This window comes from Lepidochelys kempii, chromosome 1, assembly GCF_965140285.1.
Source record: "Lepidochelys kempii isolate rLepKem1 chromosome 1, rLepKem1.hap1, whole genome shotgun sequence".
Lineage (NCBI taxonomy): Eukaryota > Metazoa > Chordata > Testudines > Cheloniidae > Lepidochelys > Lepidochelys kempii.
Genome location: NC_136380.1, coordinates 110,834,298 through 110,852,172, shown reverse-complemented (window position 1 = coordinate 110,852,172; position 17,875 = coordinate 110,834,298). Strand labels below are relative to the sequence as shown.

At 43.8% G+C, this 17,875-nt stretch overlaps 1 protein-coding gene across 4 annotated transcripts in view; it reads left to right on the top strand.

Moving 5' to 3' along the window:
* TUBGCP3 (tubulin gamma complex component 3) overlaps window positions 1–17,875 on the top strand; it is a 152,498-nt gene that overhangs the window by 84,421 nt on the left and 50,202 nt on the right. For 3 of the 4 annotated variants that reach the window (XM_073350050.2, XM_073350040.2, XM_073350021.2), the window contains exons 15-17: window positions 757–937; window positions 1,709–1,777; window positions 8,244–8,379. In XM_073350050.2, the coding sequence (XP_073206151.1) occupies window positions 757–937; window positions 1,709–1,777; window positions 8,244–8,379 (386 nt within the window). The remainder of the gene's footprint in view (window positions 1–756; window positions 938–1,708; window positions 1,778–8,243; window positions 8,380–17,875) is intronic. The other variant, XM_073350029.2, reaches the window with a different exon arrangement.

The following is a 17,875-nucleotide window of genomic DNA, read 5'->3' as shown; positions in this document are numbered from 1 at the left end:
TCATGTGCAAGAATTAAAAAAACCATTAAGCAGCTCTCCTTTTCTACAAAACAGATTGTATATTAAAAAGCTTCCATTAACTTGATAAACATCAAAAACAACTTTGGCCAACATTTTTTATTGATAATGTGTCTGTACTTTTTAAGAAAGCAAATGATGTGCAGCAGAAAAACTGGGGATCATGTATAGAATCAATAATGCCTTAAACGCATAATTAGTGGGGAAAAACAACCTCTTGATGTAGAACTTTAAAAAGTTCCCATTAAACTGAGGATTATAGGCTTTAGATACTTTCATCAGCCAGTCTAAGCACTTCAGATTAGTATGTACAAGTCTCTCATAACCACTAACTAAAATTAGTGGCTTTCTGGTTGTAGCTGCCATATTAAGGCACTACAAATAAACAATAGTTCATTCTGATTGTAAATGTGACTAAAATTATAGTTTTGTGTTAGATACTAATACAATTTTTAAAGTAATTACTTGCATTAAATGGTAATGAATCTAGTACTAGCACTGATGTTTGTTATATACACAGATAGGCAAATTACTTAAAATCTCTCAATGTTATTTAATGCTTCATTTCTCTGTCGTTCATGTAGTGAATGTAGGCAGTTGTCCTTAATTTTGAAAATACAATTTGGAGACAAATGTTTAAGTGTTGTACAGACTCACTGCAATTGCTACCATACTGCAAAGTAACTACTATACAATATCATAAACTGTATATAATGACTTTATTTTTGTAACCTCTAGGCCAGAGCTTGCCCGACCAGCTACCACTTTGTATCAGCATAATCTGACAGGAATCCTTGAAACAGCTGTCAGGGCAACTAATGCACAGTTTGATAATCCTGAGATCCTCAAACGGTTGGATGTTAGACTTCTGGAGGTACTCTGGGTCATTTCAGCTCCTGACATGAAAGTTATTTTCTGGGTATAAATATCTAAAATTAGCTCTTGGATCAGCATCAGGTGAACTTCTAGTTTCTATTCATGTTGAGTCACATTCTTCTGCCCACTAAGGTCACTTTGTATTGCTCACACAGCACAAACTGGCCTTATCCTGGCTGGAGATTCCCAGCAGAGACTTGCCTTTCCGCACCCAATATTAGAGTGAATCTTTGGTGGAAAGCTGGTGGATGACACACAGCCTCCTTCTAAACCAACTGTTCCCTCCTCTCCCCACCGCCAACCCCCAAAAGTATAAGATTATCTCTGCTAAATTTGAACCTCTGCTGATATAAGGTCCCTTACACGAGCAGTATGAGAGAGAGAGTAGGGAGAGTCCTGCTATAATTTATACAGGGGCTCGTAGTCCAGAATCAGGGGGCTGAAATTAGCTTCTTCAGTTGCCACTCTGAGAATCGGAGGCAGGGTCTTTGTGACACTGGTGGTACGGAATTATGAAGAAAATGAACAGTGAATATTTTCTCGGTCAGCCTTGCATCAGAGAGACTTCTGTAAATTATGGGAGTTTAGTGAGGGAATGTGGTGCTTAGCCTCAAAAGATGTCTAATCTACATGTTATTAAACCAACGAAACAAAGTTGTTATAGTATTTCTTTGTGAAAATTAGCAATATAATATTGATAAAGCCATTTTTGGCAAACGTAACTGCTTTTTCATATTTCTTGGGGGAACAGTAAAGATTTCAGCAGTGTGCAGACTTTGGTACGTGACTAAATGTAGCATTTTTTTTCATATAGGTGTCTCCTGGTGATACTGGATGGGATGTCTTCAGTCTAGACTATCATGTGGATGGGCCAATTGCAACGGTAAGGCTTTATATTGTAGTTTGTGTAGATTTCTCAGATATCCACTTAGATTGCTAACTGCTTTGTTATTAAAATAGCCTTTTTACTCTAGAAATGGATGATTAAAGAGATTTGGCATGTCAGATGCACCGATTGTATTAACAGTTCAACCAGAATCTGTTTCTCTAAATTATTAATGAGTGCTAAAATGCTACAGTTAAAACATTCATTACTTAAAATAAATAATACATTTGTTCCAGCAAAATTTTAGCAAGTACTTAATAAATGGATTGTTCATTTTCTGATGTTATTTCTAGACTGTAGCAACTAATTTGGGATAATTTGCAAGAAACTGTAAAATATATTTAGGGAAATCTATTTATACTAGTTAAATTTGATATGTAGTATTCATTAAAACTGATGAGAAAATAGTTACACTATTGTTCAAAATGCTTTTACCATATGTAAAGAATTTCAGTGCTTTTTTCTTTTTCTTTTTTTCTTTTAAACAAGGTCTCAGTGACCAGCAGAAGGTATTTTACATAGATGTATAGTTAGAGAAAGGAGAGAAATACCTCTCTGGGCCTCTAATTTGTACATCCATTCTCACATTCCCCATACTTTGGGGCAGATTCTTCTTTTGCTAATTACTCATCCATATAAACTTTATACTTCAAACCACCTCCCTTAAGCTAATTTTGACCATTTGACATTACCATTTGGGGAAACATGGTGTAAACCTCAATTGTGGTGAAATGACTTACACAGAAAGTGTCTCTATTATTATTGAATCAGTTTTTTTCACTTTTATGGTTCATGATAATTTTTTGTTTACATAATTTTTTACCTTTCAAAGCGGTAGTTACAGGGAGGTAGACAACTGAGCAAGTAATTAAACACATAGAATGTACCTAACGTTATACAGGTAATTGATTTAAACAGGACATAAAAAAAAAGTTCTTATTCCTACCAGCCCCTGCTACTTCATCCACAGTAAAAACTCTAGATTAGTGAGCTCACGAAAGCTTATGCTCAAATAAATTGGTTAGTTTCGAAGGTGCCACAAGTACTCCTTTTCTTTTTGCGAATACAGACTAACACGGCTGTTACTCTGAAAGATTCCTGTGAGTTTCTTTTAACATACACAGAAATTTGGTCTCTTTCCCTGGAATTTTTTTCTGGGTGGCTCAGATACTTTTGATTGTATTCACTGCTGTCTATCCCCCATGCATCAACCAGTATGCAGGCTTCTCCACAAATGCACTGTAGTCCCCATATCTGCAACTCTTGCTATTCCAGAGTAGTTCATTGAGTAGAGGAGGAAAATCAGGTATGAGGGGTTTGAGGTGTACAGCTGACCACTAGAAACTAGGTTTGGTGAAGGGCTGTGTGTCACTGCTGATAGTATCACCTCATGTTCTCAAGCAAAGTGATATTTTTAGGAACCAGTGTAGAAAAATTAGCATCGTTTTATGAAGGATTAAAGTCTCAGTAGATCCTGAGGTTGTTTTTTACTGAGCTCTTTGAACAAAATGTCACTTCATTTTTAAATTACAGGGAAGGCAGCCAGCAAGCCTTTGTTTGGGAGACCTGGAAGGTCACATGTGAAGAGGAATATTAAAACTCCATATGCATAGTAAAAGGTCCAATTACTGAGCACTTCTAGGAGAGTGCTGGGCATTCTCAACTCCCAGTTATCTTATTGGGAATTGAAAGGTGCTCAAAACCTCCCAAGAACAAGAAGTGCTTTCTGGTCTGACAGAGCCCAAGTGTTTATAATGGGAATAGTGATGGAACCGTAACTAAAATGGAGCTTTGTGGTCCTGCTATAAATTGAAAATGGCAAGAGCATCCATAGAAATATTGGAAACTTTTGAAGTGATGTAACTTGCTATCATACAGTAATCTGTAAATCTCATGTATAGAAACCTATATAACATTTAATGCATTTATATTTCTTATTCCTAATCAAGTCAAGAATATAACAATATAGTAATGTTGATCTTTGTTCATGTATGTCTTAAAGTGTGTTATAGACGCCTCTTCACTGTTGAAAATGTAAAAATAAAAATACATAAGGTGTAGGCATGTCCAGTGTAGGTATACTCTGGATAAATGAAAATGCTACATTTCTGCCGTCTGAAATGTTTTGTTAGTACTTGGAAAGCTTTGCAGTTGCTGTTTCAGTTAACAAGAGGAAAATGCTCTAGAGAAGCACTGTGTGTAGCTCACGAACGCATTGGAAAATATCTCTGCTAGTGCTTCAGATCTCTGTATACATAAGGCTTCTATTCTTAATGGACTACAGTTCAACTATATTTTAACTTACAGGAGCGTGTGGGTGAGAGAGAGCGAGAGATTGATTCTCCTCTAGCATCTGCAGATAAAACCATTGAGATTAAGCAAAAAGAATAGTTTAGCACTCTAGAGTCCATAGACCAACGCAGATAGTTGATACGGATCGTAATACCAGAAGATGGAGATGGGAGGGAGCAAAGTTCTTAGGACATATCTCTTCCTATAAAGAGGATATCTGTCCAATCCTGCTTAATTGTTTTCCTGTCTCCAGCAGGTGGACAGAACAAAGCAAGAGAGCTGGACTTGGGGTTTTGGGCCCAGATTTTCCAAATGGCATATGCATAATTACCAGGATTGCACATTCATTTGTGGTAAATAGACATACAACGTTTGAGCATGTGCATTTCTGAAATCTGGGTCTCAATTTTTTTTGTCTATTACTTTTTTCTTTTGGTGATTCCTCCTGTGACAGTTCTCAAGATACCCAGGACTTTGCATCACCTTGTTACCATCCCCCTGTGGGGCTCCAGTGTGAGGGAAACCTGCTTGTGCCTTACTTGTGCTTTACTGACATCATCAGCCTGTTAGCCACCTAAGCAGTCTCCTCTGGGCTATGCCTTCCTTTGGCTTGCAGGTTAACAGGTGTAGCCCAGTCTGAGTTCCTTTGAAGCATTCCCTTGTAGTGTCCAGCCCCTTCTCCATTGAACACTCACAGAAATACTGGGCCTGCTGCCCACAAGGGAACAACATACACACCAGCCTATTTGATTCAGCTCAGGATTAGCAGCTTGTATAATACCACACCATTAAGCTGTAGTATCGTTTTCACTATAAATAAGTTTTGCTATCAAAGGTTGAAGAGATGGTGAGTAGGGTTAGTGGATCCAAAAAGGTTACATTCAAAACAAAATCATAACAAGCTTTCTAGAGGCTAAACATAACCTTCCTTAGGTTAGCCTGTTATCTCACCCCAAATGTCCTTTGTAGTGTTTTAATCAAGGCTGTTTTAATCCCACTTTCATGAATATAATCACACTGCCCAATTACTTTCCTTAGGTGCAGGATAAAGGGGTGTGTTCCTTGCCTTCTCCTTATATTTCCCCCAAAGTTCATTGTTTGTACTCAGTCAGGATAACCCTCTGTGGCTTATTCTCTGGTGTGCTTGCCCCTCTGTTGATTCATATGTAAATGAATCTCCATTGTGGTATCTGACAATGCTTAATTTACATGCCAACAGAGGTGGTGGCTTCTCTGTCAGAAAATCCTTTTGTGAACTGTACATTAATACATACATTAAAACATATTTTCAGTATACATACGTAACCCCTTACATAGCATCTGTACATATATTTCAAAACAATATTAGCAACATGCCTGACTAAACTAATTGCCTTCTATGACGAGATAACTGGCTGTGTGGATGAGGGGAAAGCAGTGGATGTGTTATTCCTTGACTTTAGCAAAGCTTTTGATATGGTCTCCCACAGTATTCTTGCCAGCAAGTCAAAGAAGTATGGGCTGGATGAATGGACTATAAGGTGGATAGAAGGCTGGCTAGATCAGTCTCAACTGGTAGCGATCAATGGCTCCATGTCTAGTTGGCAGCCGGTATCAAGCAGAGTGCCCCAAGGGTTGGTCCTGGGGCCGGTTTTGTTCAATATCTTCATTAATGATCTGGAGGACGGCGTGGATTGCACCCTCAGCAAGTTTGCAGATGACACTAACCTGGGCGGAGTGGGAAATATCCTGGAGGGTAGGAATAGGTTACAGAGGGACCTAGACAAATTAGAGGATTGGGCCAAAAGAAATCTGATGAGGTTCAACAAGGACAAGTGCAGACTCCTGCACTTTGGACTGAAGAATCCCATGCACGGTTACAGACTAGGGACAGAGTGGCTAGGCAGTAGTTCTGCAGAAAAGGATCTAGGGGTTACAGAGGACAAGAAGCTGGATAGGAGTCAAGAGTGTGCCCTTGTTGCCAAGAAGGCTAATGGCATTTTAGGCTGTATAAGTAGGGGCATTGCCAGCAGATCGAGGGATGTGGTCATTCCCCTCTAGTCGGCATAGGTGAAGCCTCATCTGGAGTAGTGTGTCCAGTTTTGGGCCCCGCACTACAAGAAGGATTTGGAAAAATTGGAAAGAGTCCAGCGGAGGACAACAAAAATTAAGGGGCTGGAGCACGTTTTATGAGGAGAGGCTGAGGGAACTGGGATTCTTTAGTCTGCAGAAGAGAAGAATGGAGGGATTTGGTAGCTGCTTTCAACTACTGAAAGGGGGTTCCAAAGAGGATGGATCTAGATTGTTCTCAGTGGTAGCAGATGACAGAACAAGGCGTAATGGTCTCAAGGTGCAGTGGGGGAGGTTTAGATTGGGTATTAGGAAAACCTTTTTCACTGGGAGGGTGGTTGAAGCACTGGAATGGGTATCTAGGGAGGTGGTGGAATCTCCTTCCTTAGAGGTTTTTAAGGTCAGTCTTGGCAAAGCCCTGGCTGGGAAGATTTAATTGGGGATTGGCCCTGCTTTGAGCAGGGGCTTGGACTAGATGACTGCCTGAGGTCCCTTCCAACCCTGATATTCTATGATTCTATGAACCCATGTGATCCTGGCTTTCATTTAAGAACCCATGTGACATTCTTTGGTGACCCAGAGTGTACATAACAGAATCAGGATATTCTTGTTACCCTCTTGCCAGTTGGCATTGAGGGGTTCATGGGCCACACACCCCACTCCCACATGTTGGTGTGGTGTTGTTTTTTTTTTTTGGCTGGGTTAGGAAGAGTAGGTGCTTCATAATGAAGTCCAGTGTCTGGGAACCAAGAGGCCTCAGCCCTCCTTCCTGGAGAATGGTCACAGTTCAGTCTTTCTTTCCCCCCAGCTCTCCTTCCTGGAGCTGGGTTATCATCCAAACAGTCCCTTTATTCTGTGAAGGAGCCATTCTGTCTCTCTGCAGCACTCACCTGAAGCTGTTTCCTCAAGCCAGGCTCCCATGCTTCTGTCCTGTTTAGCCTTCCCATCTATCTTAGATGGTTTGTTAGAGGCTCCCACTTGAGCTTCTTCCTCTCCCACATTCTTCTTCCTAATTAGAGGCTTGATTGGTCACCTGATCCACCTGTCACAGAATCTTCATTCTTCTTACCTGGGAAGTGAATTAAGCTGGTCATAGGTGGTGTTAGGTGCTTCTCCCCTTAAGGAGCCAGCCACCATGTGACACGGTCCCTAGGAACATCTGAGAGACTCACCTTTAATCTTCTGGCAGCTATCTGCCTGATGATGGGTGTATGGGGAAACTTATGCTCTTTAATGCAGGGATATGTTCCTGGTTTATCATCGGGATAGGCTTAATCATTGTTTTTTCCTGTTGTCCTTCCCAAGATGGGTTCCCTTTTCCATTTGACTCAAGTTTCTCTCCCTCTCCTGTCCACCCCAATGAAGTAAGAGAGAAGTGTCTTCATACACTGAAAGAGCTCTGTGTGTGTCCGAAAATAGGTTCTGAAGTTACCTTATTCAGATCAGCTCTTGCTTTCTCTTTAGGGGTCTTAAGAAAGTCTAACAGGTTAAAAGGGATCAGTGTCTTATTTGTATTGACAACCTTAGGGAAGGTTACACAGTCCATTGTAAAGAAACTCTCATTATTCAAGGCTTGTTTCATTGTTGGGGCTGTCTGAGTCTGAAAAGGGATGTTTCTGTTCTAGTGCTCTAAAGCCCACCTGGGCAGCCTTAGATACATCATTGCTGACTTGACGTAGTCTGTAAACTGCCTTGAGGCAGTTTCTGCACGTTGTAGAAAATCTTTTTTCCCCTATTCACCCGTACGCCAACCTATGACTGTTGTTGCACAGAGAGATTCTGGAGACTTGCCTGATCACTTGGTTTTGAGAAGTCCTCCTGTGCCAGTCCAGACTTTGACTTTATTTTAGTGTAGTGGAGCCTTTTACTCTAATGGTTTTCTGATTCAGCTTTTATAATGGTGTTTTTGCCTATTGCTTGGGCCGTTGATGACTGAGCCAGATGAGCTCCCTGCACAGAGGGAGTAACTTCCCTAGAGCTTTGGGTTTATTTCCTGTTGTAATCTGCTGGTAAAACCTGTATACATTGTTTGGGATAGCATAGAACGATTTAAAGAAACCAAATGAACAGATAGTAAATCTGGTAATTTTATTTTAAGCTGTTATATTGATTTTATTTGCAGGTATTTACACGAGAGTGCATGAGCCACTACCTAAGGGTGTTTAACTTCCTTTGGCGAGCAAAGCGGATGGAATATATTCTCACAGACATATGGAAAGGACATATGTGCAATGCAAAGCTCCTGAAATGTATGCCAGGTAGGGGAAAAACAAAATGGGTAACGTGCTAACTGGTGTTTAGATGCAATTTAGCTAAAATTGTACACGAGAAAAATCCAGCTAGTGGAGATAAAAAAGAATTTATAAATAACATTTTGTTGCCACCTACTCAGAAATGTCTTGTTTTTATTATTTAACTTGCTCACATAAGAAATTTTGAGTGAAGAAGAAATGGCAAGGTAGTTGGGAATGGAAAGTCTATCCTATGACTTTTGTATTGCTGCTTGTTGATCTTCAGCCATTGAATTATTGGGCATTGAGAACTTCTTAGGCTTCTGTTCGCTTTCTTTCTATTTTTTTCAGGGGAGGGAAAAGATGAAAATCAATGCAGTTGTTTTTAAAAGATGCATCAAAACAGCTTGGCATCAGTCAGAAGTAGCTAAACTCTAAACTAGGCCTACTAATGTATATTTTTAAAAAGATCTCACAATCAAGATTGTATATATTAAGGTTTTAATCAATTTTTTCAGAATACATTAAATCACTTATTTTGTATTTTGCCAGTACTGTTTGCTACGGTGTGGCAGTTTCTTTTACTACAGTCAGATTATTAGATGGCTGAACCTTTTATATAATTAAGGTCCCAATCCTGCAAGGGACAACATGAAGGTGGACAGCTACACCCAGGCGAAGCTTGATTGGCTTCAGTAGGGTTCCACGTGGACAGTTTTAGTCTCACATTGTCCATTATATATTGTAGGCCCAGCACTGATGTCTGAAATAGTTTTTCACCTATTCATAGGTTAGTGTATTTTAATTTAAAAAATAAAGTTTTTAAATATCTTCCTTAGTTGTAATAAATAAGATACTGTTCTGTTTATTGTGCAGAGCAAAAGCTAATTTTGTTCAGTAAATTTGGAACTGTATTTAAAAAGAAAATTCTGTTGTATGGCTAAAACTGAAATTAGATACTCCATTGCCCTTGCATACATGGTGATAACTATAACCTGGAATATTTAAGAGCATAACGCCAGTATTGTTTGTCTAAATGAGAGCACAAGAGGCAGAGGGTGGAGGGTTTGTTCAGTTTTAAATGTGCTTTGAGGTGTATTTATTTTGTTTGTAGTTTTAACACATGGAAAATAAACTAAGGCAGTCGTAATAGAACAACTAATCTTGATGATAAAGTTTTCATTGTTTTATGTAATAAGTACTTTAAAAAAAATAGGAAAGCATAAAACAACATCAGTATTGAACTACAAACACTTGAGTTTGTTTGTTACAAATTTTATTTTCCCTAATTAAATTTCAACTGGTTTCGATTACAATACGCTAAATGGGGCAGAGCCCTTGTCTTCACAGCTATCAGCAAAGCTGTTAGTTCTGTTCATATAATAACGTTGTATTGTAATCTGTAACTTGGATCCATGACCCTCTTGGCTGGCAAAATCTTGCAAAGGGAATTGGGTCCATTATTATTAGAGACCCTGCCTTCCTGAAAAAAGGCATCATCTCTTAAATCTCTTAGGTCAGGGATTCTCAAACTTCATTGCACCATGACCCCCTTCTGACAACAAAAATTTTTACATGACCCTAAAAGGGGGGAACCAAAGCCTGATCCCCACTGCCCGGGTCGAGGGGTGAAAGCCAAAGCCCGAGCCCCACCGCCCAGGGTGGGGAGGCCAAAGCTGAAGCCCAAGGACTTCAGCTCTAGCAGGGAGCCTGTAACCTGAGCCGCACCACCCAGGGTTGAAGCCCTCGGGCCTTGGCCCTGGGTGGTGGAGCTTGAACTTCAGCTTTGGTCCTAGGCGGTGGGGCTCAGGCTTTGGCTCTGGCCTTGGGCCCCAGCAAGCCTAAGTCAGCCCTGGTGACTCCTTAAAATGGGGTCCCGACCCACTATGGATCCCGACCCACAGTTTGAGAACCGCTGTTTTAGGCCCATCCTCAGAAAAACATCTGCTGCTCCTGGAGATATTGCCAGTTGTTGGTTTCTAATTTTTCCTTTTTTGATGAGGAGTATGACAAAATATTTCTCCTATGTTCATAGACTTCTCTTTTCTTTGCTGGTTTTTTTTTCTAATTCTCTGTTTTTTCGCACCTGCTACCACCTGTTCTTCCCCTTTCCTTTGTTCCCCTCAGCCTGTCTCTTCCCTGTAGTGCTTTTTTTCCTCCTCCTCCTGTTCTTTCCCACATGCTCTTTATGGTGTTCCACTCCCCAGCTAAAGGGAGTAGTTATAGTTGAAAGTAGCAAGACCCTTTGAATCACCCTTCAAAGCTTAGTAGTTTCCCTGCCTGCCACCCTTACTCCACTCCATTGCTAAGAGTAAAGTGGTATAAGGGAAGGGAGGAGGTGCAGAGCTGCCAGGGTAGGAGTGAAATTTGAAAGCTCTGAAGCATACTAGCACTAACAAGAATCACAACAACTTGTTGCCCTCCAATTCATCTGCTCTTCCCTGCGGGAAATGTGGTAGTGAACAGACTGGGTGGTAGAGAAGTGTCCATATATTGTATTGGCCTAGTCTTTACCTCCCTTTTCTCCCAGTTCCTCTGAATTTTCAAGTTTGATTTATACTGGTCAAGATGGCTACCTTGAGACTACTTTCCTATGGTGTGTGAATGTAATACGTGGGATATGATACACATCCTATAAGCAATGAGAACTCTGCAATACTTGGGTACAATCGGGTGAGATAATGATAATAATCTCACCCGATGATAATGATTTCACCCTCTGTTTCCTCACTTTGTTGGCTTTTCACAAATATTAACACGTGTAGCAAGACAAAACTCACCGGTGGCAGTGCCGCCTCCTGGTTGTCTGGTAATTAGCTCTTTTCCAGCTTACGGCACGCCCTCTGCAGGCCAGTGTCTCACTTGCGGCTGGCCCTGTGTTGCTCCCGGTGCCCTTTACCTTGGGGTTCTGCCCCAGCTGTACCCCCACGCTCTGGGTCTCCCCTCCCAGGGGAACCCCCAACCTTCTAAACCCACCTTGCCTCAGTGGCTACTGCCAATCGTCATCCAGCCCCCTTTCCCTGGGGCAGACTGCAGTCTGTAATGGCCACTCATCAACAGCAAAGAGTTAGGACCAGGTGCCTCTGCCTATTCCCAGGCTGCCCCTCTGCAGCCTCAGTACCTTTCTGGGCCTTTACCAAGGCCTGCAGCCTAGGTATTTCCCAGGTTGGAGCTCCCCATCTCCTCTGGCCTTTCCCCAGTCCTGCTCCACTCTAGGTACCCTGCTCAGCTCCCAGGCAGCCAGGTCCTTTTCTCCCTTCAGCTAAAGAGACTCCTCCAGCTTTTGGCCCACAGCCCTCTTATAAGGGCCAGCTGTGGCCTGACTGAGGCGTGGTTCCAGCTGTGTCTGCTTCCCCCAATCAGCCCAGCTATTCCCCGCCACAGCCCTCTCCAGGGCTGCTTTCACCCCTTCAGGGCCGGAGCTGGGTGACCACCCCAGTACAACATACTTTTATCTATTGGGGCAGCAGTCTCTGGAACTTTACACCATTTCCATATCAATCTAAAATTGGAAGCTGTAACTCTGTGGCTTGAGAGCTATAGGCTCTTCATGTCAGGATTGTACCCAAATGTATTTGTGTGTGGTCTTGAGGTAAGGGATTACCTGAGCCTGCACAATGTGCACTTTTCACATGCATGAAAGTGGAGTGAAGTCACTCCACTTATTGCAATGAGTATAGTGGGGAGAAGTCTCCAATAAAACATAGATGGAGATGAATCTGACAGTGCTTTCTAATATTCTTGTTGCCTGCACCCCGCATTTGAAAAGCAGGACTTGTCTCCTGCTTCTGTAAGCTTGCTTAGAAATATTTTTTAGGATATGTTGCAGAATGCGCTCTGGATTCTTGTAAATTGGTTCAGTTGCATCTGGCATAAAACCATTGATGGAGATATTGCTTTTGTATTATTTCCATCTTATGCGAATGGAGCCAAATGTAGTGATAGGGCAACACAAGTTCTAAAATAAAATCAGGTTGTTCCATCTTCTGATTAGACAGACTTCTCCAATTCTTTGTAATTCCAGGAACTGCAGAAAGGCAAGACTGAGACACTGACAGATATATGGTCAGAGTCTTGATCTATACTAAACTCCTATGAAGTGTTCGCTTCCCCACTGTCCTAGGCAGTGCCAAAATAGGACGTAAAGTGAACAATAAACCATACATACACAACATTACCATTTCATCAAGCACCCTAACACTGGATCGAAACTAAGATAATTATACTGTATTGAGTACTCAGTGCTGGTACAGCAGGACTCAACAAACACAGTTGCTAGAGCCCTGCAAATCCATGGATATCCACTTTATATCCACAGACCATGTTTGCAGATCAGATGGGGATAAAAATTTTATATCTGTGCAGGGCTCTATCAATGGGACATTCAAGATTATAGGTTTCCATCTGTAAAGTGTGTAGGTGAGAGATCATTGCACTCTTGATTTAGTTTACGTGGAAATACTGTTGCAATGTAGGTGCTGTGAAATGACGTCTGGGAAAGTCAGGTGATGTCCAACCTGGAAAACAATTATATTATAGAGAGAGGTTCCACAAAAAGGGCATACAGTTATATCAATGAATTAACACTTGTATAGGAGTTCAAAGGATTCCATTTGCAATAATTGTTGGCCACAGCTTGGCAGAGCTATTCCATTGATAAACATTACTTCTTCTTTGAGGGCTGTCCCTGTGGGTGCTCCACTCCACGTGACGGTGCAACCTGGCGCTGTTGATCAGAGATCTGCAGTAGCAGTGCCTGGTCAGGGCGCACCCGCCCAGCTGTTGTCTCATGGCGTCGTTAGGGTCTGTCTGTGCACACATGACCTGCACCCCCTCAGTTCCTTCTCAACCATCCTCGGCTGAAGACTGAACTTGAGGCTGTGCTGAACCTCTTCCCTGGTCACTGAAGGAAATAAGTAGCAATAGTTAGATGTATCCCAGTTCTTTCCCTCCCTTTAAAATAGTTACTCCTTGTTTGTGATTTAAAAAAAACAAACACTTTTTTTTCTCTCACATTTGTCTCCCATTGAGACTTCCCCTCAGGCAATCATAGCTTCATGATGCCGGAGTCCCCTGGATTAAAAAAATGCGGCTCCTTCAATGAGTCTGTGCCGCGGTCTGATGGACACTCACTGTGTGTGAAGTGTCTAGGCAAGACACACGTCCCTGCTAAGTGTGTCCATTGTACTAGCCTGAAAACCAGGGCTCGCAGTTAGAGACCTGCAGCTAAAAATGCTCTTTATGGAGAAATCTCTGCAGCCACCAACGGAGACAGGCACAAGTAAACCCTCTCCCTCACACTCCCCTGCCAGATCGGCACCAACCAGGAGCTTGGCTTCACCCTCTCATGCGAAGAGGCAGGAAGCCCCAACCTCTCCACCCAGAGACCTACAGAAACAAAAAAGGTCTCTGGTGAAATCACTTTCCCCCAGTGCTGACCACACCAAAAACCGGCACAGCTGAATGCCCCAGCACCGTAGGCATGGCTCACATGAGGTGCAGAAACCAGGACTCGAGCCCCCCGCCCCCCCCCCCCCCCCAACTCCGGCAGCTTTCCTCGGCACCAGCCCTGCCGGCACCACAGATGGACCCAGTACCAGCAGCGCTGTCCATCCCGGTGCTGACTAAGAATGTTGGCACCAAGCCTGACAATGACCCCTGCTGCAGACACACCATCCTCGCAGGGCACCTATAGGTGGCCGATGGCACCCACCGAGGCTAAGCAAAAATTGTTGCGGACATCTGCTGATGCTCCGAGACCCGTGGCATCGCAGCTCAAGGATCAGCAACCATTCTTAAATCATGCTGACATCTCCGTGGCCCCAGAGCCTGACTCCCCTCTCCTAGGCACTGAGCGCTCACTCTTTGACCAGCCGCTCTCGCCACCTGACCTGGCCACCCTCACTGACAGTGAGAATGACATGCCGCAGCAGGCAGAGTTTTCCCCACCAATTTCCCTACTTTGACCTACCATGGGCGAGGCCCCACTTTTCATATCCTATTTCCTGGCCTCAGTGGTCCCTTCGTCTACCCATGACGGCAATCTTTCTTGCGGACCACCAGACCGCAGACCCGCTCTGCACCTCTATCTCCAGCTCCATCTACATCCAGAGCTCCTGAGCCCCCCCTTGAAGATGTGGGCTACGAACCTTTCCCTGAATCATCTGCTCATAACTCTCCGTCAGCGGCAGATGAAGCTCTCATGCCACCACCACCACAGAACGTGGACAATTTTAAGCAGTTCCAGGAACTTTTTAAGGGATGACAATCAGCCAGGACATTCCATTAGAGGAAGTGCAGGTGACGCAACACAGACTCCTGAAAATCCTCCAACCCTCTGCTCCATCAAAGATTGCACTCTATCCATAAACGAGGCCCTCCTGGAACCCACTTACGCTATATGGCAGACCCCTGCCTCCATCCCACCAATATGTAAAAGGGCTGAATGGAAATATGATGTAGCGGCTAAGGACGTAGATTTCTTATTTTCCCACCCACAGCACAACTCTCTTGTGGTGGATGCAGCGACCCACAGAACAAAGTAGCCACAATACCGGCCCACTCTGCAAGATAAGGACCTCAAACGACTTGACTGCCTGGGCCACAAGGTTTACACCTCCTCCACTCTGCAATTCAGAATTGCAAATTATTCCGCCCTCCTCGCAAGCTACGACTATGACAAGTACAAGAAGTTATTTGACTTTACCTCCCATATCCCAGAGGACAGAAGAGCGGATTTTAAATCAGTCCTCATCGAAGGTCAGCTGGTGTCTAGGATGGCGCTACAAGCATCCCTGGACATGGACACAGCAGCCCGCACTACTGCCACCGTGGTAGTGATGTGCTGATCTTCCTGGCTGTCTGCATCTGGCATCCCTAAAGATCTGCAGACCAAAGTGGAGGAGCTTCCCTTTGATGAGGATAAACTTTTTTTTTCCAAAAAATAATGAAGTCGTTCACACCATGAAAGACTCTCTAGGGCCATTCTGCGCAAGCTGAGGATATACCCCTGCTTCCCCAGGAGGCAATGGTATCAGCCTTATCAGAGGCCCCATGCACAAGAATATCACCGGCCCCAGTCGAGACCGTATGATAGTGGGAGGAACCACAACAGACCTCCCCGGCGCAGACAAAACCGTGCACAACCGACTACATCCCACACATTGGGAAACAAACAATTTTGAAGCCTTGGTCAGGGGTCTACGCGACCATCCCTTGGCACCACTGCTTACTTGCCCATTTGGCCACCGCCTCCAGTTTTTCCACCATGTCTGGCAACAGGTCACACAGGACCGCTGGTCCTGGAAATAGTACAATTGAGCTACTCCATCCCTTTCATTTCATGCCGACCCACCTTTCCCTCTTCCCCGTCCCTCTTCAGGGACCCCTCTCACGAGCACCGACTTCGAGCAGAGGTGACTCATCTTCTACAGGTAGGTGCAGTGGAACCTGTATCAGTGCAACATCGGGGAAAAGGGTTTTACTCTCACTATTTTCTGACCCAGAAGAAAGCCGGAGGATGGCAATCTATACTAGACTTATGCAGACTGAACAAATTCGTACGCATACAGACATTCAAGATGGTCACATTAGGCACAATAATACATGCGCTGGAACAAAGGGATTGGTTCACAGCCCTCGACTTACAGGATGCCTATTTTCATATATCTATTCACCTAGCACACAGATGCTTTCTGCGATTCGCAGTAGGGCATGACCCCTTCCAATAGAGAGTGCTACCGTTCGGACTCTCCACAGCACTGAGAGCGTTCTGCAAGAGTCTTGGAGTAATGGTGGCCCACCTATGCAGACCTGGAATTATACTTTTCCCCTACCTGGACGACTGCCTTATCAAAGGCCGTTCGTACGATGAGACATTAGAGGCCACTTGTTTTACCATCTCCCTCTTCCACAGTCTAGGCCTGCAAATAAAATTCCAAAAGTCCACCATGATACCAACAGCAAGTCGAGTTCATCGGGGTTCATCTGTACTCAACTTTTGACCAGAGCCTCACTCCCACACACCGGATTCCTTGCCATTATACACTCCTTGTCCATTTGCCGCAGAATAGAGGCACAAACATGCCTGCAGCTTCTTGGTCACATGGCAACCACCACCTTCATGGTCAAATATGCCAGACTACATATGAGATGCCTTCAGGGTTGGCTCAGCTCCATATACAAACCCAGCAGGCACAGCCACCGCATGATGCTAACTCCTCCAGCAAAGGTATTCGCCTCCCTCCAATGGTGGACAAAAACGGGAAACACGTGCACGGGTGTCCCCTTCCATCAAAATTCCCTGTGCTCATGATCATGACAGACGTTTCCCTGATATGCTGGGGAGTGCACCTAGGAGCTCTCACAACACAGGGCTGATGGTTCGTATCAGAAACACGTCTGCACATAAATCTTCTAGAGCTCAGAGCAGTCAGATATGCCTGCCTCCACTTTCTCCCAATCATAAGGAACAAATCTGTTCAGCTCTTGACAGACAATATAGTATGTAAGTTCTACATCAACAGATGGGGGGGCGCTGTCGCACTCCCTATCACAGAAGCTATCCAACTATGGAATTGGTGCATACAATGTCCCATAGAGATTACTGCTTCCTACCTGCCTGGGTGTCAGAACACTACCACCAACACACTCAGCAGACACTTCTCACAAGAACACAAATGGGAATTGCATCCCACGCTACTACGACAGCTCTTCTCCTACTGAGGCACCCCGTCCGTAGACCTGTTTTGCCACAACACAAAAGCACAAATGCAATCTATTCCACTCCAAAGCGGGACTTGGGACCGCGTCCCTTGGAGACGCGTTCCTCATTCCGTGGGACAAAACACTTATGTACGCTTTTCTGCCAGTCCCACTGATACAGAGTCCTATGCAAGATCAAAGAGAACAAGGCAGGGTCATACTTATTGCCCCAGCCTGGCCCAGACAGACATAGTATCCTTACCTGCTGCACATGTCCATCCGCCCTCCAAGAACTCTTCCCAAGAGTCTGGATCTGCTTTCCCAGGGCAATGGTCAGATTCTCCATCCACAACTGCAGAAGCTCCATCTGATGGCGTCGTTCCTTCATGGTTCCAAACACACAAACTAGCTTGTTCGGAGCAGGTCCAACACATCATCCTCCACAGTAGACAAGTATCCACTCGTAAGACTTACCTGCAAAAATGGAAACAGTTCTCCATATGGTGCTCCCACAGAAACTTGCCACCCAGACCATGCTTTTCCCTGATACCTTGGACTACCTCTTTCAACTGAAAAAAAAGAGACTATCGCTCAGCTCTATCAGAGTACACCTTGCGGCAGTTAATACCTTCCATGACATGCTGGATGGGTTTTTAGTTTTCACCCACCCCACCATAAAATGCTTCCTCACGGGCCTTCAAAACCTTTACCCTGAGATTCAGCTACCTGGAATCTGAATCTAGTTCTCCGGGGTCTTATGAAACCTCCCTTTGAACAACTGGCTACCTCCTCCATACTACACATGTCCATGAAAGTAGCT